General features: G+C 43.6%; 1 protein-coding gene across 1 annotated transcript in view; it reads left to right on the top strand.

Annotated features, from left to right (window-relative positions):
- The window catches only part of FREM2 (FRAS1 related extracellular matrix 2), a 288,273-nt gene that overhangs the window by 181,018 nt on the left and 79,906 nt on the right, over positions 1–27,349 (top strand). Inside the window, 1 exon segment of the mRNA XM_030200407.1 lies at positions 25,171–25,320. Within this exon segment, the coding sequence (XP_030056267.1) occupies positions 25,171–25,320 (150 nt within the window).

Here is a 27,349-nt window from a genome sequence, read left to right on the forward strand (position 1 = left end):
TCTTCCGGCTGAACTGTGAGAATATTGGAGCCTGCTTGTCCTCGGAGAATGTCCTTTACAATAAGGAACTGTAAAAAAATGATTTTGTGCATGTAGATTTCAAAACTACTAGAATAATATATGAAATTGATTATCCATGAACTGAAATTATAATTGTAAGTGTGGTATTATTCTGTCTATGTTGACATATTGTTGTCCACCATTTTATCTCCTGTAGGCTCATAGACAGTGGCGGACAAATAATGATTTTGTTGCTTCCTAATTATGAGCAAGAGAGTAGAAACTTGTGTTAAAATTATTTTTGTTATTATTTCAAATGCATGTGGTGGGTATTTGAAAGCAAGGAAGCTATTTTAAACCATATCTAATATGCTAGTGTGCTTTGTACAAAATGGTAAATTATTAACTAATGCACATTATTATACTAGGTGAGGACTCTTGCATAATACTACACAGCAGCACTGACCCAAAAGACATAAAAATCAGTGACCTACTGGAAAAATAGATTTCCACGTCACATAATACTAGACTTCTTCTTATAAATTGAATAAGTTAGATGAAAAGTAAACTTTTATTTAGGGGCTCTTTTACTAAGCAGTGGTAAATGGGGCCCTCTGCTAGCAGCGGTAGTCATTTATTTATTTTTTTTGTTACATTTGTACCCCGCGCTTTCCCACTCATGGCAGGCTCAATGCGGCTTACATGGGGCAATGGAGGGTTAAGTGACTTGCCCAGAGTCACAAGGAGCTGCCTGTGCCTGAAGTGGGAATCAAACTCAGTTCCTCAGGACCAAAGTCCACCACCCTAACCACTAGGCCACTCATTTTTGGTGTGCCAAGGCCCCTTTTACCACAGATGGTAAAAAGCCCCCCCCCCCCCAAAAAAAAATGATTGTGCGGTAAGTTCACACTTGCTGTGTGACCATTCTGGAGGGAACACTAACCGCCACCTGTTGAGGTGGCAGTAAGGGATTTCTCGCTAACCCAGTGATGTCTGGGCAGTACCAATTACCGCTGGGTAACCCCATGCAGAAATGTTTTTCTAATATTTCCACTAGCGCTGAAAATGTGCGCTGGGGGTGGAACTATCGCCAGCACCCACGTTGGACTGGCATAGTTCTGGATTGCTGCGTGACAACCATGTACTAAAAGGGCCTCTTGGACAGGAAAATAGATCCACTACAATTGGGAAGCATTTTGAATGTGATTCAGTAAGTAAAAAATGCTGAGCGCAATTCTCTAAATGACACTCCGAGTTGGGCACCGTTTATAGAAAAGCTTGTAATGTCAGAATCCATGCCCAACTTTTGTCACGAGGATTTACACCAACTAAAATCTGGTATAAATTAGGCACAGTTCCCCCAAATTATATAATAGTGTGTGCATCTTAAGTGAACGCCCCTGACCTGTCAATGCCCCTCCCATAACCACACCCCCTTTTCATTTGCACACTAAAAGATTTACATGCGCATCATTACAAAATAGTGCCTAGCAAGATGTTTGCATAAATTGAAATTGTATTTAATTAGCGCCAATAATTTTTAGTGCCAAATTATTGGCTTCATTAGTTAAATTGCATACGCAAATTGGTCATGCACCCAAATTTGCACATGCAACTGTGAGCGCAATATGTAGAATTCCCCCATTTATGTGCTGGTGGAAGGCATTTATTCGTACACTTTGTAGCGCTCTAGAAATGTTAAATAGTAGTAGTAGTAGTAGTATTCGCTGCCAAAATGCATACAAATCTAGGGGCCCTTAAACTAATCTGCATTAAAAAGTGCCTGCTATATGACTAGCGCATGGGTTTCCCGCATGGGTGACGAGGTATGTGCGGGAAGGACACCCAGGGGAGGACAAGTGGATGGATGGTGTGTGTGTGTGTAAGGGAGGGAGGAAGGGAGTTGAAGGCAATTTGGTCAATCTCTGTTTCCCCTGCCTCACGCAGTCATCATCGCTGTACACTCAAAACAAAAGTAAACAAACCTATGAGCTGCTGTATCCACGTTGTCGTTCTTTATTGTTGGTAGCATTTTTGTTTAATCTCACATATTTTCAAACATGTTTGCTTGTGCAGCATACGGATGTACACGGCGGAAGTATAATAATGGAATAACTTTTCATAGGTAATTTGTTATAAATCATAATCAGTGTGTCATTTGGAGTGGCTGGTTGTAGGGACACTAGGGTTACCATATTTTGTCCTCTCAAAAAGAGAACACATGCCCCTCCCCTGCCCCGCCCCTTTCACATCCTCGCCCCGCCCCCTGTCATATATTCCCCTCCCCCCGGGTCACATATTCCCCTCTCCTGCCCCCCCATCACCTCCCCTTACCCGGGTCACCTCCCCTCCCCTCCCCTTACTATCTGCTGCCCTGGTGGTCTAGTGACCTGTTCGGGGCAGGAAAAATCCCCCGCTTTCCTGCCCAGAGCTCTGTCCTTGCCCTGTATCCTGTTGCTGTGACGGTCTCGGGATTCAAAATGGCTGCCGAGAGTTGAAGTCTCATGAGGCCGCTTCAACTCTCTGTGGCCATTTTGAATCCCGAGACCGTCTTGCCCCATCCTTGGCCACCTTTAAATCTAGACTGAAAGCCCACCTCTTTAACATTGCTTTTGACTCGTAACCACTTGTAACCACTCGCCTCCACCTACCCTCCTCTCTTCCTTCCCGTTCACATTAATTGATTTGATTTGCTTACTTTATTTATTTTTTGTCTATTAGATTGTAAGCTCTTTGAGCAGGGACTGTCTTTCTTCTATGTTTGTGCAGCGCTGCGTACGCCTTGTAGCGCTATAGAAATGCTAAATAGTAGTAGTAGTAGTAGTAGAAAGAGGGGGCTCTTCCTGCCCCGAAGAGGTCACTAGACCACCAGGGCAGTAGATAGTAAGTAAGGGAAGGGGAGGCTAGGATAGGCCCGTCCACCCGTTTGTCCAGAAATCCGGACAAACGGGCGGACTGGCAAAACCAGTCCGGACGCCCGTAAATGTCCTCAAAAAGAGGACATGTCCAGGTAAATCCGGACATATGATAACCCTAAGGGATACTCATGCAGAGATTTTTTTTCTCCTGATAATGGGCCACTAAAATAGACATCGTGTTATGAGAATCAGGTGCTCAACATTAAGAGTTTCTATCTATGTATTTACTGCTGTCTACTTTTGAGACAGTCATGGGAAGCAACTGCTTGCCCTGGGATTTGTAGTATGGAGTGTTGCCACGATTTGGGTTTCTGCCAGGTACTTGTGACCTGGCTTGACCACTATTTGGAAAACAGGATACTGGGCTAGATGGACCATTGGTCTGACCTAGTATGGCTACTCTTATGTTCTTATTTATGACATTTATATCTCACATTAAACATGAATTAGCTTGAAATTGGGAGCATTTAAAATCTTTTTTTTTCCTGTGCCTACATCAAAAGAAAAAGATGGCATGTGGGAATTTCTACTTTTGTTTTTGCTTTTGTTTTTTTACTTATTTAACAGCTTTTGAATTTATTTGAAAGCTTCCCATATGTAAATATAAATATTGTAAAATAAAAACTGAATATCACTAAAACAGCTTCAAAATTATTGCTGGTAGAAACATCACTAATAAAGGCTGTGTTTTTTGCTCATTTTTCTACTCTGTTCTGTACAATACAGTAATATATGTCCACATTTCAGTGAGGATGTCCTATTTATTGATGGGTTCATCTTAACTGTCTTGAGAAGCCTGGTGTTATAAAGATTGGAAGTAAAAATTAAAATCTCCTTTCATTGGGGCACACGGAATCACATCTTCACTTCATCTCTTTTGTACAAATTGATTATTCTGTTTTGAGCAAGTTTCAGGGACAAGTGGTTTTCAGAAGTCAAAATAATGAAAATAAATATTTCATGCAGATCTCTTTCTTGGATGGGGGGGGGAGCAAGGTGACCACGGTACAGCAGGGACTAGGTGTGCCGGGGACTGGAATGGAGGAGATTACTTCCAGCAGGGACGGGTTAGATTCCCCATGGAGACGGGTTAGATTCTGATGGGGATGGGCGGAAACAGGTGGGATTTCTGTCCTCCTCCTGCAACTCTCTACTCCAAATTCCAGCAATGCAAATTGGCTTTTAAAGAGCAGAGGCAATGCTAGGTAAAAGGGCCATGGGCTCAAGCTGCAGTCTGCTTGGAAGGGTGCATGCAGCAAAAGTTTTAGCTGATGGCTACAATAAGATTTTAAACCAGGAGTCCCAAACTCTGGTCCTTGAGGGCCACAAACCAGTTGGCTTTTGTAAGCCATGCCAACTGCCTACATTGATGCAAATGTATCTCATACATATTAATTACCACTACCACTTGACTAATACAATATTTCTTTATATTTAAATATACTACAACCACATCGTTGTGTGCATTAAATTTTACAATCTTTATTATGAAAACCTGAGTTGATGAGAACCAGGGGAACTGGATTCAATTTCCACTGCAGCTCCTTGTGACTCTGGGCAAGGCACTTAACCCACCATTGCCCCAGGTACAAAATAAGTACCTGTATATAATAGGTAAACCATTTTGATTGTAACCACAGAAGGGCAGTACATCAAGTCCCATCCCCCCCTTGTTGCAAGTGACGGCCCATTCCTAGTGGAGACTATTGAATTGAATATTACAACACATTTGAATTCACAATGTAATGCAGTCATTGACAGATGTATGCATTTGTTCATCTTTTTCTTTCTTTCGTCTTTCCTTTCTTCTCTTTCTTCTTTTTCAATTTTTGTATATTTCATGGTGAAGAGAAATAGAACTTTAGCTGACCATTCATTTGGTTTGTGTGCTGCATTTTTCTTTCAAACTCTGACCAATTCAGTGAAGACCAAGTGGTAGAAATGCACTAATTTTTGTCTGAGATGTGCACAGTGATGTAAAATCTTAATTCTGCTAGCCAGCAATTCTAATTGTGAAAAGTATTGGATTTTTGGTTACAAACCAGGCCCACAGTGCCCCAGAAGATGAAAGGTGTTAAGATTACATCCTATAAGATTGGAAATGAACCCGTTTGAAAACCACATCAAACAGAAATCTACTGGCAGTTTCACAATAGGCCTCCACTCCCAAACTATGGTCTGACTCTACTTATGACCTTTGTTAGTGTGCATTCAACTAACTTCAAAAACATTGAGAAGCAGAACATTTCACACCATTTTGCTACCTTGAAGAACATACTCTTAGCTGTGTATCCTCAAAGGAAATACTTAACAGAGTAAATATAGTGATAGGTAGCCACCATTATACCTATACACCACTAAACCTAGGAAAACTCACAAAAAGGAATTTTTCTTAGTTCAGAATAAAATAAAAACATTTCATATTTTTCCCCTTCCCATAGGCAAGGAGGACAGACAATACCAGGCTTTCAGAGTTTTGAGTAAAGATACTCCCACAACCTTTAGAGGGCCTCTTAAGGTGCACTATGGGCTTGTCCAGTTGAGGCTGAAAAAGAGAAAAATGGGACAGTCACTGGTCTTTGTACCGATCGTTTTTCTCATAGACACAAAATGGGAGGAAAACTATTAGTCAATAGTCAAACTGCAATCCTGGAATATGGCTTGCCAGCAGTGTTGTACCAAGGGCAGGGCGGTAGGGGCGGTCTGCCCCGGGTGCATGCTGCAAGGGGGTGCAAGGAACAACCGCCTGGCTGTTGGCTCTGCCGGTTCCCTGCTCCCTCTGATGTTACTTCCTGTTCTGGGGCAGGGAACCAGCAGAGCCAAGAGCCACGCAACTGCTCCCTGCACCCCCAGGAAATAAGAGAGATGCGCCGGAGGGCGGGGGGGTGTCGTGATTCATAGGAGGTGATCATGATTTGTGGGTGGGGTGATTCGCAGGGGGGGGTGATTCGTTAGGGGGGGTGCAGCAGCGATCCACCGTGGGTGGCAGCTGACCTAGGAACACCACTACTCGCCAGCCTGATTTCCCCGACAATGCCTAATAAATTTGTTTAAGATATATTTGCATGCAGTGAAGACAGTCCATACAAATATCTTTCATGAATATTCATTAAGGATAGTCTGATAACCTGATTGGTATGTAACATAGGAACCAACTTTTCAAAATGATTGGGGGTGCTAAGCCCAATAAAAATCACCCCTCCCTAGACACAGTCAAGGAGTTTGCTGAATATTAAGGGTGCTCAAGTCCCCATGGCATCCACAGAGCTGGCACCCATGGTTTGGAGCAACCCAGGATTGCAGTATGACACTCATGCATTGTATTGTCTGAAAGGTCAAAGGAAAAAAAAAAGAAGTGAAAAAACTTAGATGCCTCAAGGAAGCTGCAAATTTTGCCTCGTTTTTCAAGTGAAGTACCCTGAAAACTGATGCAAAATCTGCTGTCACTTTGCAGCATTGCAAGCAGTGCGAAATTGCCCTCACATTGGCCAAACTATTTCAAAGCTATCTCTGCATTCCATTGCTGATATAAGACCATTTTAAGTGATATTGTTCCACCCTAGATAATTCCAATGTAACTCTGCTGTATTTATTCATACGGCTGACTTTCCCACACAAAAGGTAAATATACATACCTTGAACACATTGGCAGTAGTAATGTGAAAAGACAGTATGTTTACATAAGTCTAGTTGTACAGGCCCCATATCTGTCAGAAGACATAATAAACTTTCTTATCAGTCAACATCAGTAAAACGTGAATAATTTGTCATGTAGCTACTATGTGTGCTTTGCAGTTATTTCAAAGCATGTTGAATTACAAAAATATGTTAATACCTTTGATGTAGGCAAAGGGGTAGGTAAGGCCCCTAGGATACTGTGTGGTGAAGCATGCAGTATGTGGCCAAATAGAGCCAGATTTTATAAATTACACCAAAAATTCGGCACCAATAAATTTTGGTGCTCAATGCTATTCTATAAAGGGCACTTCGGGATGAGCACTCATTATTGAGTAGTGTTGAGTGCTGAATTCTGCACTGAACTTTGGCCACAAGAATCCTAGTGAGCAGATTGTGTGTGGATCCCCGTTAGTTCTGTAACACTGTGTATATCTTTTATGAACACTCCTGACCCACCCATGGACACACCCCCTTTTGAGTTGTGTGCAATCCAATTCAGGTGCCTATTGTTACAGAATAGCACATAGCCAGGTTGGCACCCAAATCATAATTAGTGCCAATTAAGTTCTTGTTAGCTCCAATAATTAAATCATTGGAGCCTATTAACTAATTATGTTGGGTACCGATCTGGGATCCGCGCCCAATTTGGGGCAGCCAAATGTGGGTGACCTTTATAGAATCTGGGGATAGTATCTGTACTCATAGGTGCCAACTTTTCAAAATGATTGGGGGTGCTGAATTTTTTTCTTTTTACAGGTGGTGCATTCCCCCCGCCCTCTGTCCCTCTCCCCCTGACCCCCCTCCCTCTCCCCTCCCCTTTGACTCCCTCCCCTGTCCCCCCTCCACCTTGTCCCCCTCCCTCCCCTGTCCCCCCGTCCCCTCCCTCATCCCCCCTCCACGTCCCTCTGAGTTCCAGGCCCTCCTCCCTCCCTCCGAGTTCCAGTCCCTCCAAGTTCCAGGCCCCCCTCCCTCCCTCCGAGTTCCAGGGTCTCTCCCCCTCCCTGTTCCAGGGTCGTCGTCCCTCCCTTCCTTCCTTTGAGTTCCAGGCCCCCTCCCTCCGAATTTTAGAAGTCATCTATCTTACCTCGTCAGATTTAGGGCAGCAGCAGCGGTAAAAAGCATGCAGGCTCGGCTCGGTGCTTAGTTCCGTTTTCCCTTCTCTCTCTCTCTCTCAGCTCTGGTCCCGCCCTCATTTCCTGTTTCCGCAAGGGCGGTGGGTGAGTGGGTGAACGAACTTCCGGTGGGTGAAATATTGGGGGTGCTCAAGCACCCACAGCACCCACGGAGTCGGAGCCTATGTCTGTACTTACAAGTCTAAGGGGCCCTTTTTTTAAGGTAAAAAGTGGCTTGTAGTAGCCTAGACGTGTGAATTTGGCGCGTGCTAGGCCACTTTTCACCATGGCTGGGAGAAAGGGCTTTTTTAGTGGGGTAGAAAATGAGCGTACACTAAAGTTTAAAGTAGCACGTGGCAATTTACTGCCAGAGCCCTTACCACCACCCACCTAGCAGTACATGCTCACAAGGTACTCATGCAGTAATTGGTTAGCACCCGCTAATGTGGCCACACCGTGGATTACTGCTAGGAAAGCCCCCCCTCCCCTCAATGGCAGAAAATAGAAAAATATTTTCTACCGCAGGGAATAGCGTGCGCCAACTTCAAAATGTCGATTTGGCGCTTGCTATCCACAAATTAACCCCACCACAGCTTAGTAAAAGGGCCCCTAAATTTGTCAAATGTTTACTCCTCTGGATACAACCTTTTTGTTTCATAAAAAGGGAACTGTGATAAACACAAATAGAATTGGCACCCAGTAGCACTTGAGTACAAACTGGCAGCTTAATTAATTGACCAAACACTGCTGTGGATGGCATAAATATCAGTACTTGCATATTGAGATCCAGCTGGATTTCTTCTGATGAGTACAACTGTAAAGCAACCTGAACTCTGGGTCTGCATTACCTTAGGAAACAAATATCCATTAGCCAAAAGAAATGGAAAGGTGTCGGGCGCACAATATTTACAATTATTTTTACCATAAAATCCTGATTAATAATTAACTGAGTAAAGGCACAAACACTTACTAAAAGAAGCACTGAGGGGTAGATATTCAAAACAATGTCAATGGGCAGAACAATCCAGACTGTTACAGATTCTTATAAAGAGTTTACAAAATCCCTCACTTCGGTTACACAGGCAAAACATAGATGATAACCTAGTAAAGAATATGAAACTACAAATATACTGCGAAAACATGAAATGGAAAACCCAAAAAGCCAGACTCCATGAGCAATGTAACATTGAAGAAAGAAAAATAGAAATGAATTCCTTTTCTACTGAATAAAATATACCTAAATCTCTAAAAACTGACAAACTTTTTTGTACCTTTGTTTTATGAATATTATATTTTTCCAGTTGGATTGGTTCTAGTCTCTATTATTTTCTCTTGTTTGTTTTCTTCTAAGTCATTTTCCAGAATCTCATTCCTATTTTCTGTTTTGTTGTTTTCTCTGTCTTTTTTACTTTCTCCCCTACATCTGTCTCTGATGTTGATCCTTCTGTTTTACTTTTTTCTCTGTTTCTATCATCTGCCTTTTTATCTGACTATACTGTAGCTAGATTTCATTCATTCTCCCCCTCCAGTTTTTAGCCTCCCTCTTCATCTTTCTCTTACTACCAGCCTTCAGTTTTCTTCAGTTTATTTCCCTAGTCCTTCCATTCTCCTCCTTTGTCTCATTACTTCCCTGCCCCGTCTTTCGTATACTTTCTAATCCCCCATTTCCAGCCTCTGTACTCATTCCATAAACATTAGTCAAATTGCACCATTACATCCTGCAGGTTTATAGAGATTTCATTCAGTTTCTCCGACTTGTCAGCTTTGAATACCATTTCTGGCACTGTTATCTCTCCCAAATCTTCCTTGATGAAAACCAAAGCAAAGAATTCATATAATCTCTCTGCTATGGCTTTGTCTTCCCTGAGGGCCTCTTTTACCCCTCGGTCATCTAGCGGTCTAACCAATTCTTTTGCTGGCTTCTTGCTTTTAATATACCTAAAAAAAAATTGTTTTACTATATGTTTTTGCCTCCAGCACAACCTTTTTTCAAAGTCCCTCTTTGCCTTCCTTATCAGCACTTTGCATTTGACTCGCCATTCCTTATGCTGTTTCTTATTATTTTCAGTGGATTCTTCTTCCATTTTATGAAGGATTTACTTTTTGCTCTAGTAACTTCCTTCACCTCACTTTTTAACCATCAAGCTTATTTTCGAAAGTGATCGCCAGCCATAAATCGGGAGATGGCCGGCGATCTCTCAAAAGCGGCCAAATCGGTATAATCGAAAGCGGCTTTTTTGACAGCATCGCCGCTTTCCCGTCGCCTCGCCGGCGAAAGTTCAAGGGGGCATGTTGGCGGCGTAGCAAAGGTGGGACATGGGCGGGCATGGGCGTGGCTACCAGATAGCCAGCTTTCTCAGATAATGGAAAAAAAAGCGGCGTTAAGCAGTATTTCGCCGGGTTTACTTGGTCCTTTTATTTTCACGACCAAGCCTCAAAAAGGTGCCCCAACTGACCAGATGACCACCGGAAGGAATCGGGGATGACCTCCCGGTACTCTCCCAGTGGTCACCAACCCCCTCCCACACTAAAACAGTAAAACTAAAAACCTTTTTTGCCAGCCTCTATGCCAGCCTCAAATTCCGTACCCACCTCCATGACAGCAGAATGTGTTCTATCCTCTGACAGCCTTTCCCTGGTTGTGATGTGGCTCTCGGGTGAGTGTGACACCTTTTCTGTTAGGTGCCCTGCAGAGTCACATCAGCAATGCATTGTGGTGGGTGTAGGGTAGTGGGCTGTACTCCCATGGTGCTTTTCCCCCTGCTAACTGGGTCAGAGTGTGCCCTGTTTTGTTTCCGGTAGTCCATGAGGTAATGGCCATTTTGTAAGCCAGTGTTAGATCCCTTTCATGTGTTACCCATGTTAGAGAACTTAGTTATTACCTTGAATGTGGCTGAAAGAGGGCATTGTACACCATTCTGCCAGCTCTGACCTACTGCTAATCTCAGTACCAGGGAGACTCTTTGCCAGTGGGGCACAACCTCTGATCTGCAGTTAACTGTGAGTAAACGTGCTTATTCAAATAAAGGACTTTTTCAAAGAGATTAGTCTTCAGGTATCAACTGGTGTGCCAAGGTTATACAGCAGCAATAAGTCCTAGAGGCCTGCGTGTATGCAGGTCCCTGGAGCACTTTTAGTGGGTACCGCAGTGCACTTAAGGCAGGCGGACCCAGGTCCATCCCCCCCTACCTGTAACACTTGTGCTGGTAAATGGGAGCTCTCCAAAACCCACTGTACCCACATGTAGTTGCCCCCTTCACCCCTAAGAGCTATGGTAGTGTTGTACATTTGTGGGTAGTGGGTTTTTTTTGGGGGGGGTTAGGAGCTCAGCAACCAAAGTAAGGGAGCTATGCATGTGGGAGCTTTTTCAGAAGTCCACCGCACTGACCCCTAGGGTGCCCAGTTGGTGTCCTGGCATGTGAGGGGGACCAGTGCACTACAAATGCTGGCTCCTCCCATGACCAAATGCCTTGGATGTCGCTGGGTTGGAGACGGCCAGCATTTTTTTCCATTATCGCTGAAAAACAAACCCGGCGAACTCTGGCATTTGGCTGGGTTAAACTGTATTATCGAAAAAAAAAGATGGCCGGCCATCTTTTTCAATAATACGATTCTGGCCAGCTGTTGCGCCGCCGCCACAATAGGTCGCCGGCGATCTATTTCGACTGCGACGTTCAATTATGCCCCTCCATGCCAACTGTCGTTTGGTCTTCCTTCCTTCTTTTTTAATACACACAATACATTTGGCCTGGGCTTCCAGGATGGTATTTTTGAACAGCATCCACGCCTGATAAATTTTTGACCTTCACAGTTGCGCCTCTAAGTTTTTTTTTCACTGTTCTTCTCATTTTATCATTAGTCTCCTTTTTGAACGTTAAATGCTAACTTATTGGATTTCCTGTGTGTACTTACTCCAGAGCTTATATCAAATCTGATCATATTATGATCACTGTTATCAAGCGGCCCCAGCACTATTACCTCCTTCACCAAAGGACTAAGTCTAGAATTTTTCGTTCTCTTGTTGGCTTCTGTACCAGCTGCTCCATAAAGCAGTCCTTATTTCGTCAAGGAATTTTACCTCCCTAGCATGCCCCAATGTTACTTGTACCCAGTCAATATCTGGGTAATTGAAATCACCCATTATTATTGTGTTGCCCAGTTTGTTTGCTTCCCTAATTTCCTTTAACATTTCTATATCCGTCTGTTCATCCTGGCCGGCAGAAGGTAGTACACTCCTATCACTCTCCTTTTCCCCTTTACACATGGAATCCATAGGGATTCCAAGATGTATTTTGTTTCCTGCAGAATTTTCAATCTATTTGATTCAAGGCCCTCCTTAACATACAAAACTACCCCTTCACCAATTCGATCCACCCTATCACTACAATATAATTTGTACCCCGGTATGACAGTGTCTCACTGGTTAGCCTCCTTCCTCCAGCTCTCAGAGATGCCTATATGTAATTTTTCATGTACTGCAATATATTCTAACATCTACTTCTTTGTCCAATATTTACCTATCTTGCCTTTTCTCCTGTGTATGTCAGCATCCATCTTTCTGTCCTCCCCCACTTACCCTTGCATGTGTTCCCCCAGTATCGGCCCCCCTTCTTGCATCTTGAATTAGCCCCCTTCTCCCAGTCCCCAGCATCAACATCATCTACTTTTCTCTCAGCCCCCAGCAGCAACATCATCCCCCCTCTAGCATCATCCCCCTTAGTGATGTCAAGTTGCACTAGCTCTCACTCTCGCACAGGCGCCTGCTTGCTGTTCAGTGGGTAGCAATATGGTAGAAGAATTGCAAATAATGTTTGGTTAGAACAGACAACATACGTGCAAATAAGTAAATCATCATTAAAAAATAGTTAAAAAGCCAGTACAGAAGTGTTAGTTAGGCACATTCAGAAATGGATAGGAAAGCAAATAGTTCAGGTGTAGTCACTGCACTGTAAAGCTGAATAAAAAGTATTTGAGAGCCAGAATACAATTTATCACATCACATATGCCTCGAAAGCTGCTGAAATGTGAGTTATCATGCATTAGCATTTGTCATGTGGACACACAATGACAGCTGGAAAGTTTATTTAAAAACTGAAGGCTTGTCTTAATCCACACTGTCTCCTAGCAGAATTCACAGCTGACTTTTTGAGGTGACCAGCTTTTTATTTGCAGTGCCATAATCAGGGCAATTTTCAAAGCCATTTACCTGGTAAACAGAGCTGGCTGAAGATTGCCCTGTTCTACCTGGCTAAAAAAAATATGAGGAGGCTTCCAAAGCACATGCAATTTTATCCCAGTTTCTAAAAAAGTGCTCAAAGGGGTGTGTTTAAGCCAGGGGAGGAAAATATTGTGCATCATGGAAATATTCTAATTTATAACTTTAATGGGATTGAATGAAGACTGCATTTCAGAATTCAGTATATTCTCCTAAACTATTGTCCTCCGTTTACAGTTTTTGAATCTTGCCAGGTACTTGTAACCTGAATTGGTCACTGTTGGAAACAGGATGCTGGGCTTGATGGACCTTCAGTGTGTTCCAGTATCACAATACTTATGTTCCTAAATTCCTCTGCTTCCTTTGGCCAACACTGTTATCAGGTTTCCTAATTTGCTCATCTTGAGTGATTTCAGTGTTCATGTCGATCAACATCCCAGGACATCATTTTTCTGTTCACTATTACCTGATTTAGATCTCCACCAGCATGTTCTCTTGTCTATGCTGTGCATATTGCAGGGCATACCCTAGATCTGGTTGTGTTTACCCTTTCCACTTTTCTGCTACACTGGTTTCCTGGTCTGACCATTTCATTCTACAGACTGTCACTAGGCACATACATTGGCTTGACCCTTCTTCTGTTTCTCTTCTCTTCTCTTTTTTCACCCACAGTTTTGTTTCTCACTCTCTTAAGGATCAGGTACATTGTTGGGAAACAGTTTTAGGGGATGCACTGAATACTAGTTCCACTGCAAAGATTTCACTCTTCTTCTGCTTATAAACATTCCTAGTACTGTAAAGGTGAGCAGAGCATTTATGGAGGAAGCAACCTACTCTCACTACTCTGTGAATATTTGAAGTGCAACTTTCATTTGAGAATAGCTATGAAATGATACTGTGCAAATCTAATTAGAACTGTTTCTAATCTGTCCCGGAAACTACTTTCTCTTTTGACTGATCTTTCTAATTGTAAAAGGACAAACTCGGCCTCTGCTCTGCCAGTGGCTGATCTCTTAGCTCAAGGGTTTAAATCAAAAATTGATCATCTGTATGCTCCTTTTCTTTCTGCTAAGCCTATTGGTTCTGATTCGGAAAGTTCCCCTACCTTCCCACCACCGGCCTTGATAACTTTGCTGTAGTGCTTTTCTCCTAGTCAGTTTTGGAAGATCAAATATCAGTTATTTCATCTCCTCAGTCTCAAATTTGGTATCCAACTATGGACTCTTCTAATTCAGCGCATAGAATAGCATTTTTTTTCAGCACTGATTGGCGCCATATATAGAATTCACCCCACAGTGGGAATAGCCATATTACAAAAAAAAAAGAGTGGCATCACTCGGGCATTGTTCTTTCAAATAGCGGCACTTACACATTCACATTTTGCTATCTACATGGGTAAGCAAAGCCACCTGTATATGTAAGTGTTGATTTTTCAAAATTGCATATCCAAGGAGAGTCAAATTCAAGAACCAAGCTCCAAGATCAATAACTTTCATTTATTTATTTATTTATTTATGGCATTTATATCCCACATTATTCCCACCCATGGGCAGGCTCAATGTGGTGTACAATAGACTATTAAATAACAATATTACAAAAAGCAGTAATTAGAGGCGTAATAGGGAAAGAGGAACAGCAGGAGAGAGCAGGAGAGAGGGGAAGGTGACAAGTTGTCGCTGTGGCAGCCGAGGTTCAGAAGGATGAGGCACCAGGAGGGCTCACGGCATATGCTCTACCGAAAAGGAAGGTCTTGAGCCGCTTCTTAAAGGTCGGGTGATCAGTGGTGAATTTGACCACTTGGGGCAGCCCATTCCAGAATTGAGTGCTAAGATAAGAAAAAGAGGAAGCATACATAGTCTTATACTTTAGGCCACTGAAAACTGGATAGTGGAGATTGAGATACGAGCAGTGGCGTACCAAGGGGTCGGGGCGGTCCGCCACGGATGCACGCTGCTGGGTGGTGCCGCGGCGTGCGCCTGCTCTGAGATCGCTGATTTCGCGTGTTCGCTGCAGCTCCCCCTCTGCTCTGCCCTGGAACAGGTTACTTCCTGTTCTGGGTCAGAGGGAGCTGCAGCGAATGCGCGAAGTCAGGGAACTCTGAGCAGGCGCGCGCTGTGGCACCCCCCCCCAGCGGCGTGCACCCAGGGGGGTCCGCGCTGCATCGTGGTGGGGTGCTGCACCCGGAGGGGTCCACGCTGCATCGTGGGGGGGTGCTGCACCCGGGGGGGTCCACGCTGCATCGTGGGGGGGTGCTGTACCCGGGGGGGCGGGGCGCCGCCCCGGGTGTCCGCCCCCTAGGAACGCCACTGGATACGAGCGAGCTGACTTGCAGGAGTTCCTGGGTGGCAAGTTAATGAGAGCGTCCATGTAAGCAGGAGCATCTCCATAGATGATTTTGTGCACCAATGCACAGATCTTGAAAACGATAAGGTCCTTCACAGGAAGCCAGTGCAACCTCTCACGTAGTGGGCTTGAACTTTCAAATCTCGATTTACCGAAGATGAGTCGAGCTGCCGTGTTCTGAGCAGTTTGCAGTTTTTTTAGTAACATGGATGTGCATCCCCCGTAGATACTGTTGCAGTAATCGAGACGACTTATAACTAGGGACTGAACTAGGCTGCGGAAAACCTCTCTAGGGAAATAAGGCTGGATATGCTTAAGCTTCCAAAGTGAGAAGAACATTTGCTTGACACAGAGTTCACATGCTGCTCCAGTGTCAAAGATCTATCAATTATGACTCCCAAGATTTTTAGGGACTCCGAAATAGGCAGGACGAGCTCAGGAGTGATTAGTGTAGGAGGCCTAAGTTTGTTAAAGCGAGAGGAGAGGATCAAGCAATGTGTTTTCTTGGCGTTGATTTTGAATCGAAACGAGTTGGCCCAGTCTAGCATGGTGCTAAAGCCTTGTCGGATCTTACTAGTTATTTCATTTGGGTCTTTCCCAAAAGGGATGAAGATAGTGATGTCATCTACATAGATAAATGGGTTAAGTCCCAGTTTGGAAAGAGCTGCTGCCAAGGGAATCAACATCATGTTTGAAGTGGTTTCCAGCACCAGAGACCCAAGCACAATTCCTTCTCCCACCTCCCAATAGTTTTTTAAACTCAAGGTACAAATGAGCAGATAGCTGATAGCTATGCATGACTCAGTGTAGGTGTAGATGCCACAACAGGACAAAACGTTTTAAGCATAACTAAGAAATGCATTTATGTTTTTCAAGGTATGCCCAAACTATATCCAGACACAGGAAAAAAAGCAACACTGGGCCTTCAGGACAGAGATAACGGCCATCCTTTAATCTGAAGATGTCCTGACACGGGCCGTGTTTCGGCGTACAAACGCCTGCCTCAGGGGTCAGAATGGTTCTTATGGGTGTAATATGGAATAATGGAAATAACCAAGAAGTCAGGGCATATTGCCCACTGCGTTGTGATTGTCCGTTTAATCAAACAGAACGCCGTTTTTTTTTACAGACGTGCCTAATACTTGGACGTCTTTGACCCATAATCGAAATAAACAAGGAAATGTCCATGATGCACCCATGCCCCTCCCATGGCCATGCCCCCTATTCAAATCCATGCGTAAAAATTTACGCGTGCACCTTTATAGAATACCAACTATAAAAATGTGCACATAAATTCAAATTATTGCCAATTATTGCCATTTAGCATCAATCCAATTATTGGCACTAATTGGCTCGTTATTCAGTTAAATTTTGTGTACAAATTAGTGTGCACTTTTTAGCGCCATATATAGAATTGAGGGTAAATGTGTATAAACAAAACAAACCAGTGAGGTAAGTCCAAGGAGGATAAAAAAGATGCTTTATTGAGAAAATGTAAAAATGACCCGACACGGCCGTGTTTCGGCCCGAAGGCCTGCCTCAGGGGTCTTGATTAATCTCTGATATTGTAAAGTAAGGCTTGATAACAGGATAAATTGTTGTGAGGATCTAGTAGTAAAGTTCTTCAGTAATCTTCTGTCTTGTGGATACGCTGCAAAAATTGGCCGTATAGTTGACCAATGTAAATAATGAAACTGTAGGAACTGCAACCTCACTGGTTTGTTTTGTTTCTCACGGCTTCGTGAGGTCCTTTTCCTCCTCTTTGTTGGCATGGGTAAATGTATATAACATAGGAAATTGTTATAAACGATATGTGCAGCTTTTCTATATGTAAATAGTCGCATTGACACATAGAGATTGCATTGATGTGTAAATGGTAATTTCAGAGTATCATCATTCACACAAGTAGGTGGCCCAGAGTAAAAGGCGTGGAAGTGTTTATATTTTAGACAGGCCAAAAAAATGGTAGGGGTAAATTCAAAAGGGTTTAACTAGGCAGGAGATGCTCCTGCCCAATTAAATCCCGTTGAGCCAGCCATCCACAGATATTCAGCAGTATTTAACCTGGTGGTGCTGGTGACTATTACTGCTAACCCAGCCATTCCATAACCAGCAACTTATCCAGTTAACGGCTATATTCAGTTTTCTAACCAGATAAGTAAGGGGTTCTTTTATAAAGCCTCGGTAAAAAGTGGCCTGCGGTAGTTGGGTGCATCTTTTTGGCACATGCTAGGCCACTTTTTACCGCGGCTAGGAAAAAGACCATTTTTAATGTGCCTGGAAAAATTAAAACTAGTATGCGCCTATTTACGGCCTGAGCCCTTACCGCCAGCCATTGACCTAGCGGTAAGAGTTCATGTGCTACCCATGCGGCAACCATGCAGCGCGTGCCAAAGTGGCCGTGCTGATGATTACCGCCGGGAATGTCCCATGGTAGAAATTGGAAAAATATTTTCTACCGCGGGATTCGCCATGCACCAAACTTGGAATTACCGCCGGGTGTACGAGCTACACAGGCGGTAGTGCTGATTTGGCATGCGCTACCCACGCATTAACTCTCCTGCAGCTTTGTAAAAGGTCCCCTAAGTATATAAAGTTAGGACACCAAAACAGCTGTCCTAATTTTACGCAGTGAGTAAACCAGGCTCCGGTCTGAATATCGGCTGGTGCCCAGTTAACTTCCAGGTCAGCGGACATACCCAAATATTTAGTTCCAGGAACTGTGCATTCACCGGCATTGATTATCCAGGATTAGGTCAGCCCATGGCTGGAAGCGACTTATAAGCTGCTTACTTTCACGGGCTCAATATTACCCCCATAACTCCTATTTTACAAAGGGAAAATACATGTGTAATTCAAAAAATGTCCCTGTTGGCTTTTGTCCTCCTCCAAGGCATATATAAGTTTTGCAACATTTTTTTTGTTGGCTAGGGCTTGAAATGAGTTGTCAAGGGGACATTTGCCCTTTCCCCCAGTACTTTATTCAAGGCTTTTAGGCCTTTGCTCCATCCTTGGCATGGACAATTGCCAGCCCATATATCTGGAAGTAATAAAAATCGCAGTTCCATGTATAAAAGCTGGAATTTCTACATGGAAATTGCTGAATGGTGTCACACTTTTTCCACATATACAGTGGGGGAAATAAGTATTTGATCCCTTGCTGATTTTGTAAGTTTGCCCACTGACAAAGACATGAGCAGCCCATAATTGAAGGGTAGGTTATTGGTAACAGTGAGAGATAGCACATCACAAATTAAATCCGTAAAATCACATTGTGGAAAGTATATGAATTTATTTGCATTCTGCAGAGGGAAATAAGTATTTGATCCCTCTGGCAAACAAGACCTAATACTTGGTGGCAAAACCCTTGTTGGCAAGCACAGCGGTCAGACGTCTTCTGTAGTTGATGATGAGGTTTGCACACATGTCAGGAGGAATTTTGGTCCACTCCTCTTTGCAGATCATCTCTAAATCATTAAGAGTTCTGGGCTGTCGCTTGGCAACTCGCAGCTTCAGCTCCCTCCATAAGTTTTCAATGGGATTAAGGTCTGGTGACTGGCTAGGCCACTCCATGACCCTAATGTGCTTCTTCCTGAGCCACTCCTTTGTTGCCTTGGCTGTATGTTTTGGGTCATTGTCGTGCTGGAAGACCCAGCCACGACCCATTTTTAAGGCCCTGGCGGAGGGAAGGAGGTTGTCACTCAGAATTGTACGGTACATGGCCCCATCCATTCTCCCATTGATGCGGTGAAGTAGTCCTGTGCCCTTAGCAGAGAAACACCCCCAAAACATAACATTTCCACCTCCATGCTTGACAGTGGGGACGGTGTTTTTTGGGTCATAGGCAGCATTTCTCTTCCTCCAAACACGGCGAGTTGAGTTCATGCCAAAGAGCTCAATTTTTGTCTCATCTGACCACAGCACCTTCTCCCAATCACTCTCGGCATCATCCAGGTGTTCACTGGCAAACTTCAGACGGGCCGTCACATGTGCCTTCCGGAGCAGGGGGACCTTGCGGGCACTGCAGGATTGCAATCCGTTATGTCGTAATGTGTTACCAATGGTTTTCGTGGTGACAGTGGTCCCAGCTGCCTTGAGATCATTGACAAGTTCCCCCCTTGTAGTTGTAGGCTGATTTCTAACCTTCCTCATGATCAAGGATACCCCACGAGGTGAGATTTTGCGTGGAGCCCCAGATCTTTGTCGATTGACAGTCATTTTGTACTTCTTCCATTTTCTTACTATGGCACCAACAGTTGTCTCCTTCTCGCCCAGCGTCTTACTGATGGTTTTGTAGCCCATTCCAGCCTTGTGCAGGTGTATGATCTTGTCCCTGACATCCTTAGACAGCTCCTTGCTCTTGGCCATTTTGTAGAGGTTAGAGTCTGACTGATTCACTGAGTCTGTGGACAGGTGTCTTTCATACAGGTGACCATTGCCGACAGCTGTCTGTCATGCAGGTAACGAGTTGATTTGGAGCATCTACCTGGTCTGTAGGGGCCAGATCTCTTACTGGTTGGTGGGGGATCAAATACTTATTTCCCTCTGCAGAATGCAAATAAACTCATATACTTTCCACAATGTGATTTTCCGGATTTAATTTGTGATGTGCTATCTCTCACTGTTACCAATAACCTACCCTTCAATTATGGGCTGCTCATGTCTTTGTCAGTGGGCAAACTTACAAAATCAGCAAGGGATCAAATACTTATTTCCCCCACTGTATCACTGCTTCTGCCCTATCTTCCAACAAACGCCCATATATTTGCTGGTGTCATATGTATTTTACAAACATCTTATGCAAAACACAGGGAGAATGCCTACCTCAGCATTCTAGTTTATAAGCTTCATGGAAGTGAATTTTTTTTTAGTATGACAATCTTTCATAAAATTATGTTGCATCTTAGAACTTTTTGCTAATGATTTCTGTTGTGTTATTTTGACACCTTTGCTGGAGTCTTTCACAGATCAGAGTTAAAAAAAGAGAATTCACTAAGGTGGGAACGTACTAGCCCTCCAATATATCGCTGTGCTGCTACAGAAAACCACATCTGTAACTTCCAGAACAAATTAAAAACATACTGAAGTAAGATTTATTCTGGTCTGGATAATGAACTTAGAAAATGAATTTTGATTTATTTCTGACTGCTTTTGACAGTCTGTTACTGTGAACTCATATGTTAGTTAGTTCCTGACCGTGTCAGGCTCACCACACTCTGTATTCAATTTCTCTCAGGTCTCATCATTCGTCTTAACCTTTGCCTATTTGAGGTGACATGAACAATGCCAGGAATTCTCTGACTTTTTTGCATGGTCTAGCTTGCCTAAGGTTAATAAGATAACCTGGTCATACGCATACTTACACAGACAATCTTACACTCACCATTCACACACTGGCACCTAAAGTACAAGAGTAGCCAAAGACAATAGAGTGGGAAAGAGTGGAGAAGTGGCCTAGTAGTTAGGGTGGTGGACTTTGGTCCTGGGGAACTGAGGAACTGAGTTCGATTCCCACTTCAGGCACAGGCAACTCCTTGTGACTCTGGGCAAGTTACTTAACCCTCCATTGCCCCATGTAAGCCGCATTGAGCTTGCCATGAGTGGGAAAGCACGGAGTACAAATGTACCTACAAATGCACTCAGTCTGCAGCCCCTCACTACCTCTCTACCCTCATCTACCCTTACGTTCCTGCCCGAAACCTCCGCTCACAGGACAAATCCCTCCTCTCAGTACCCTTCTCCAGCACCACCAATTCCAGGCTCCGCCCATTCTGCCTCGCCTCACCCTATGCTTGGAATAAACTTCCTGAGCCCATACGCCAAGCCCCCTCCCTACCCATCTTCAAATCCTTACTCAAAGCCCACCTCTTCAATGTTGCTTTCGGCACCTAACCTTTTACCTTTCAGGAAATCTAGACTGCCCCAGTCTGACGACCCCTACTTGTCTGACTGTACATTTGTCCTTTAGATTGTAAGCTCTTAGAGCAGGGACTGTCTTTCTATGTTAAATTGTACAGCGCTGCGCAACCCTAGTAGCGCTTTAGAAATGTTAAATAGCAGTAATAGTAGTTTTCCTTTCCCTCTTACCAGTTTAATCCAAAGTGATTCTTCCTTACTCCATTCGCCCTTCAGTTCTGTCACTTTAATATTATTCTTAACATATAATACCACTCCACCCTTTTTTCCTACCCTGTCCTTCCTGAATAGTTTATAGCCAGGTATAACTGTATCCCAGTCATGGCTCTGTCTGAACTACTATGTCTCCGTGACCACCACTAAATCCAATTCGGCTTCTATACTGCCCCTTTCTGCAGCGCTGAAAAAATTGCGGATGCGACTTTCCACAGCAGCAGCGGGACGCTGCAGCCACCATTCCAGGAAATGGGAATGACCTGAGCAGGAGCGCCCGGCCCATTCCCAATTCTGAAATGGTGGTCACGACCCCCCCCCCCCCCCCCCCCCCACACACACACACACAAGGCTCAAACTTGTCCTAGGGACCCCAGTGTTTCATAATATGCTGCACAACATCAATTTGAATGTACTGGGTTTTCAAATCATGGAAATTTATCTAATGCATAATCAGGATGGATATTATTATTATTATTATCATTTGTATAGCGCTACCACACACACGCAGCGCTGAACATCTGACAGCCAGAAAACCTGACTGCGGTGAGGTCGCTAGACAGATTTGGAAAACCTTTTGCCACATAACCATACTGATAGACCCTCAGTCTTCTCTCAAATTTTGTTTTAACTTGTGGAATACATTTTATCTGGACTCCCAAACGGTGTTTTCAACAATCTCCATAGCTCATGCAGATTTTTAGTCCCCCATGCCTGTTCCTTTTATTTTCTTCTTCGTTGAATAAAGTGGTGTAGTAGCTGTGTTAGTCGACTTTTAAAAGAAATAAATAGAAATAAAACACACCAAAGAAAAGAAAATAGTTCCGGGTTGCCACACGGCAACCCTTTAGTAAAAGGGCCCCTCAGTTATCTGTTGCCACAGTTAGATCCTGTGAATATCACAAACAAAAGAGAGGAGTAATAAAAGGTGGAGGAAAATGAAACATGAAAGAATCTCCCAAAAATAGTTGAATCCAGACAATTTGTTTTATCTACATCCAACTTTTATCCAGAAAGGGAAGTGGTCGAAAAAATGGATATATACGAATATAAGTAGGTGAAAAGATTAAACATCCATATTTTCAGACTTGCTTTATTTTTGTGGAACAAATGTGCTGATCCATACTGTTGAAAAATAAAATATGGGTGGGGGAGAAAGGTACACTATCTGGAAAAACCTAAAAATGAAACACTATAAGTCTGGGAACCAAGTGGTGTAAATATTGCATGTACGAGTTTCAGGAATTAACAACATCTGTTGCTAGTTGCTTTGATGTTATGGTTTCTATTGTGACTCATATATAAGCATGATTCCACTTTATGCTGCTACTGACTCCATCAAAAGTCATAAAAGCAATTTTAAAAAGTTATATTAAGCCAAATTAATCTAAACTCTAACCATGCAGTGGGAATGAGAATTGTCTTATTTAATCCATTTGAAGATTTAAAAAATAAATGGCAAGCGTTGGAAAGAAGTCATTTTCTTTGAGAGGTTTGTTTGATAGCCATGGCATTATGAGGGTTATTTACTAAGCTGCAACAAAATATTGCATTTTTCCAAAGATTAATGTACTTCAGGAGTCATTTTATTAACTCCTGCAGTGAATGAGTAACATAAATTGTGTTCAACCTGGAAGCATTGTTAAGTGGGCCAGTGGTTTTCCTAATAGTAATAGTAACTTGGAGGAGCATAATCGAACGGGGCTGGCCATCTATATGGGTGGCCATCTCTAAGGCCAGCCCCGTAAAGCGACACACCCAACCGTATTATCGAAACAAGATGGCCGGCCATCTTTCATTTCGATAATACGGTCAGGGCCGGCCAAATCTCAACATTTGGGCCGGCGTTAGAGATCACTGCCATTGGTTTCCGCCGATAATGGAAACTAATGGCGGCCATCTCAAACTCGGCCAAATCCAAGCCATTTGGTAGTGGGAGGAGCCAGCATTTATAGTGCACTGGTCCTCCTCACATGCCAGGACACCAACCGGGCACCCTAGGGGGCACTGCAGTGGACTTCACAAATTGCTCCCAGGTGCATAGCTCCCTTACCTTGGGTGCTGAGCCCCCCAAAAAAACTCAAACCCACTACCCACAACTGTAGAACACTACCATAGCCCTTATGGGTGAAGGGGGGCACCTACATGTGGGTACATTGGGTTTCGGGTGGGTTTTGGAGGGCTCCCATTTACCACCACAAGTGTAACAGGTAAGGGGGGCCTGGGTCCGCCTGCCTGAAGTCCACTGCAGTACCCACTAAAAACTGCTCCAGGGACCTGCATAGTGCTGTCATGGAGCTGGGTATGAGATTTGAGGCTGGCATAGAGGCTTGCACAAAAATGTTTAAAAAAATTTTGGGGGGGTGGGAGGGGGTTGGTGACCACTGGGGGAGTAAGGGGAGGTGATCCCCAATTCCCTCCGGTGGTCATCTGGTCAGTTGGGGCACTTTTTTGAGGCTTGGTCCTAAAATAAATGGACCAAGTAAAGCCAGCCAAGTGCTCGTCAGAGCCGGCCTTCTTTTTTCCATTATCGGCCAAAGCCTGCTATCTCTTAACCATGCCCTCATCCCGCCTTCGGTACCCTGCTGACACGCCCCCTTGAACTTTGGCCGGCCCTGCAACGGAAAGCAGTTGAAGCCAGCCAAAATCGACTTTTGATTATACCGATTTGGCCGGGTTTAGGAGATGGCCAGCCATCTCCCGATTTGTGTCACATGGTATGTGATACTTTATAAGTACACCTGAGTTTGATTTGTCCTTGCCTTTCTCAGAGCATAGACCGTAGAAGTCTGCCCAGTACTGTTCTTATACTAAGTTCTGAAGCTAACATCGAAGCCCCTTAAAATTTACATTCCAGCCCATCCCTATCTATTCAGTCACGATCAGGACATAGACCGTAGAAGTCTGCCCAGCTCCCGTTTTGTTTCCAATTATCGGCGTCGCCACCCAATCTCCACTAAGATTCCACGGAACCATTCCTTTTAAATAGGATTCCTTTGTGTTTATCCCACACATGTTTGAATTCCATTAGCGTTTTCATCTCCACCACCTCCCGCAGGAGGGCATTCCACATATCCACCACCCTCTCTGTGAAAAAATACTTCCTGACATTAGTCCTGAGTCTGCCCCCCTTCAACCTCAATTCATGTCCTCTAGTTCTATCGCCTTCCTGTCTCCAGAAAAGGTTCGTTTGTGGATTAATACCTTTCAAATATTTTATGCCCAACCCCGCCCCAATCAACAAAGGTCCCTTCCCATTCAGACCAATCCTTCTCTTCTTCCAAGAGCCCTACTCCCACCTCGTCTTAATCCACCCTGGACCTACAAAGCCTATTCCTGGTACATCACAGGGAGACACAATCTCCAGGCACGCCTGCCCCCTAGGTTGCTGGATTCAAAATACACAGTCAGTTCCTAGTGGTGATCTTGTAGTACTACTACTAAAGGTGTGTGCATTAAGTGCTGTGGTCCTATTATTTAATAGAGCCAGTTTACTAACCTGTACATGGTAAAATCAGTCTGCCCCCTCTTGACTGCACTATAGTGAATAGCCTTACCAAATAACAGCATACATTGGTGCGTATTACTGATAACATGAATTTGTGCCCATTACATTGAACATATATATGGTAATTTTAACCCAGTATAAAGAACAAGATGCAACCTCAGTTCCCAGCTTGTGCATTTGTGTTCTATAGAGCTTATCTTTATTAAACATCTAGAAAGAAATATGACTTTAAAAAGAAAGATTAAAAATGTATTCTTCCTTTAATAGAACCTGCTTTCTACTTTGGAGATGTTGACTACTATGTTGATGAGAGTGCCAGCTTCATTGAAGTTCGAGTCTGGCGAACAGGAACCGATCTCTCTAAGACTGCAACCGTTACAGTTCGATCACGCAAAACTGAACCAGTATCTGCTGAAGGTGAGCTGACAGATACAGTTTCTCTGTTCATGCAAAAGAAGACTCAGCAAGTATGTAACATGGTGTCTTAAAATTGTGTTTCTATAAGGAAAACAATATTGGGATAATTTTACAAAGGATTCATTGCACGTTAAGTGGCTTCTTATAAAATTACCCTATGAGTTATGCACAGTGACAAGAATGCGTGTACTTTTATGTCACCTACATAGTTTGAGTGGAGCATGGGTGGTGTCACAGAGTATATGCATAGATTATAAAATATCTATATCAAAACTACTCACATAAAAGTAATACATTTTTACATTTTTTGTTGGATCATCAGAAGGTGCATAAGGCAATCTGTATAACTAGTTGGTGCCACTTCATTGACCCGATTTTCATGTATTCATATATTCATACATGTCTTCAGCATCTCTTTTCTTTATCATATATATATATAATTTATTTATTTATTTTATTTATTTATTTATTACATTTGTACCCCACATTATCCCACCTATTTGCAGGCTCAATGTGACTTACAGAGTGTTATTATGACATATTCATGAGAGGATATTAGATATATTTAAATGGGGTCACTTATCTTAAAAAGATAAATATGTCACACAGCCTTCCGACACAACGCCATGTTTTGCCATGCTGCATCATGTTTCTAGGCTCCGCACAAAGGTGTGTACCTGAAATATATCAGAATGAGAGTCTCTGTGAAGAGGCGTTGTGTCAGGAGGCTGCCTGACATATTTTTCTTTGTTAAGATAAGTGACGTCATGTTTCGCCACACTGTATCAGGGATCTAGACTCCTCACAGAGACTCTTACTCCGATATATTTCAGGTACACAAAGGTGACTCTCATTCTGAAATACTTCAAGTGTATCAGAATGAGAGTCTTTGTGAGGAGGTGTCATGTCGGGAGGCGGCCTGACATATTTATCTTTTTAAGGTAAGTGACCCATTTAATATAGTATACAGTGGTGGAAATAAGTATTTGATCCCTTGCTGATTTTGTAAGTTTGCCCACTGACAAAGACATGAGCAGCCCATAATTGAAGGGTAGGTTATTGGTAACAGTGAGAGATAGCACATCACAAATTAAATCCGGAAAATCACATTGTGGAAAGTATATGAATTTATTTGCATTCTGCAGAGGGAAATAAGTATTTAATCCCTCTGGCAAACAAGACCTAATACTTGGTGGCAAAACCCTTGTTGGCAAGCACAGCGGTCAGACGTCTTCTGTAGTTGATGATGAGGTTTGCACACATGTCAGGAGGAATTTTGGTCCACTTCTCTTTGCAGATCATCTCTAAATCATTAAGAGTTCTGGGCTGTCGCTTGGCAACTCGCAGCTTCAGCTCCCTCCATAAGTTTTCAATGGGATTAAGGTCTGGTGACTGGCTAGGCCACTCCATGACCCTAATGTGCTTCTTCCTGAGCCACTCCTTTGTTGCCTTGGCTGTATGTTTTGGGTCATTGTCGTGCTGGAAGACCCAGCCACGACCCATTTTTAAGGCCCTGGCGGAGGGAAGGAGGTTGTCACTCAGAATTGTACGGTACATGGCCCCATCCATTCTCCCATTGATGCGGTGAAGTAGTCCTGTGCCCTTAGCAGAGAAACACCCCCAAAACATAACATGTCCACCTCCATGCTTGACAGTGGGGACGGTGTTCTTTGGGTCATAGGCAGCATTTCTCTTCCTCCAAACACGGCGAGTTGAGTTCATGCCAAAGAGCTCAATTTTTGTCTCATCTGACCACAGCACCTTCTCCCAATCACTCTCGGCATCATCCAGGTGTTCACTGGCAAACTTCAGATGGGCCGTCACATGTGCCTTCCGGAGCAGGGGGACCTTGCGGGCACTGCAGGATTGCAATCCGTTATGTCGTAATGTGTTACCAATGGTTTTCGTGGTGACAGTGGTCCCAGCTGCCTTGAGATCATTGACAAGTTCCCCCCTTGTAGTTGTAGGCTGATTTCTAACCTTCCTCATGATCAAGGATACCCCACGAGGTGAGATTTTGCGTGGAGCC

The sequence above is a fragment of the Microcaecilia unicolor genome, chromosome 4, assembly GCF_901765095.1.
Source record: "Microcaecilia unicolor chromosome 4, aMicUni1.1, whole genome shotgun sequence".
NCBI classification, from domain to species: Eukaryota; Metazoa; Chordata; class Amphibia; order Gymnophiona; family Siphonopidae; genus Microcaecilia; species Microcaecilia unicolor.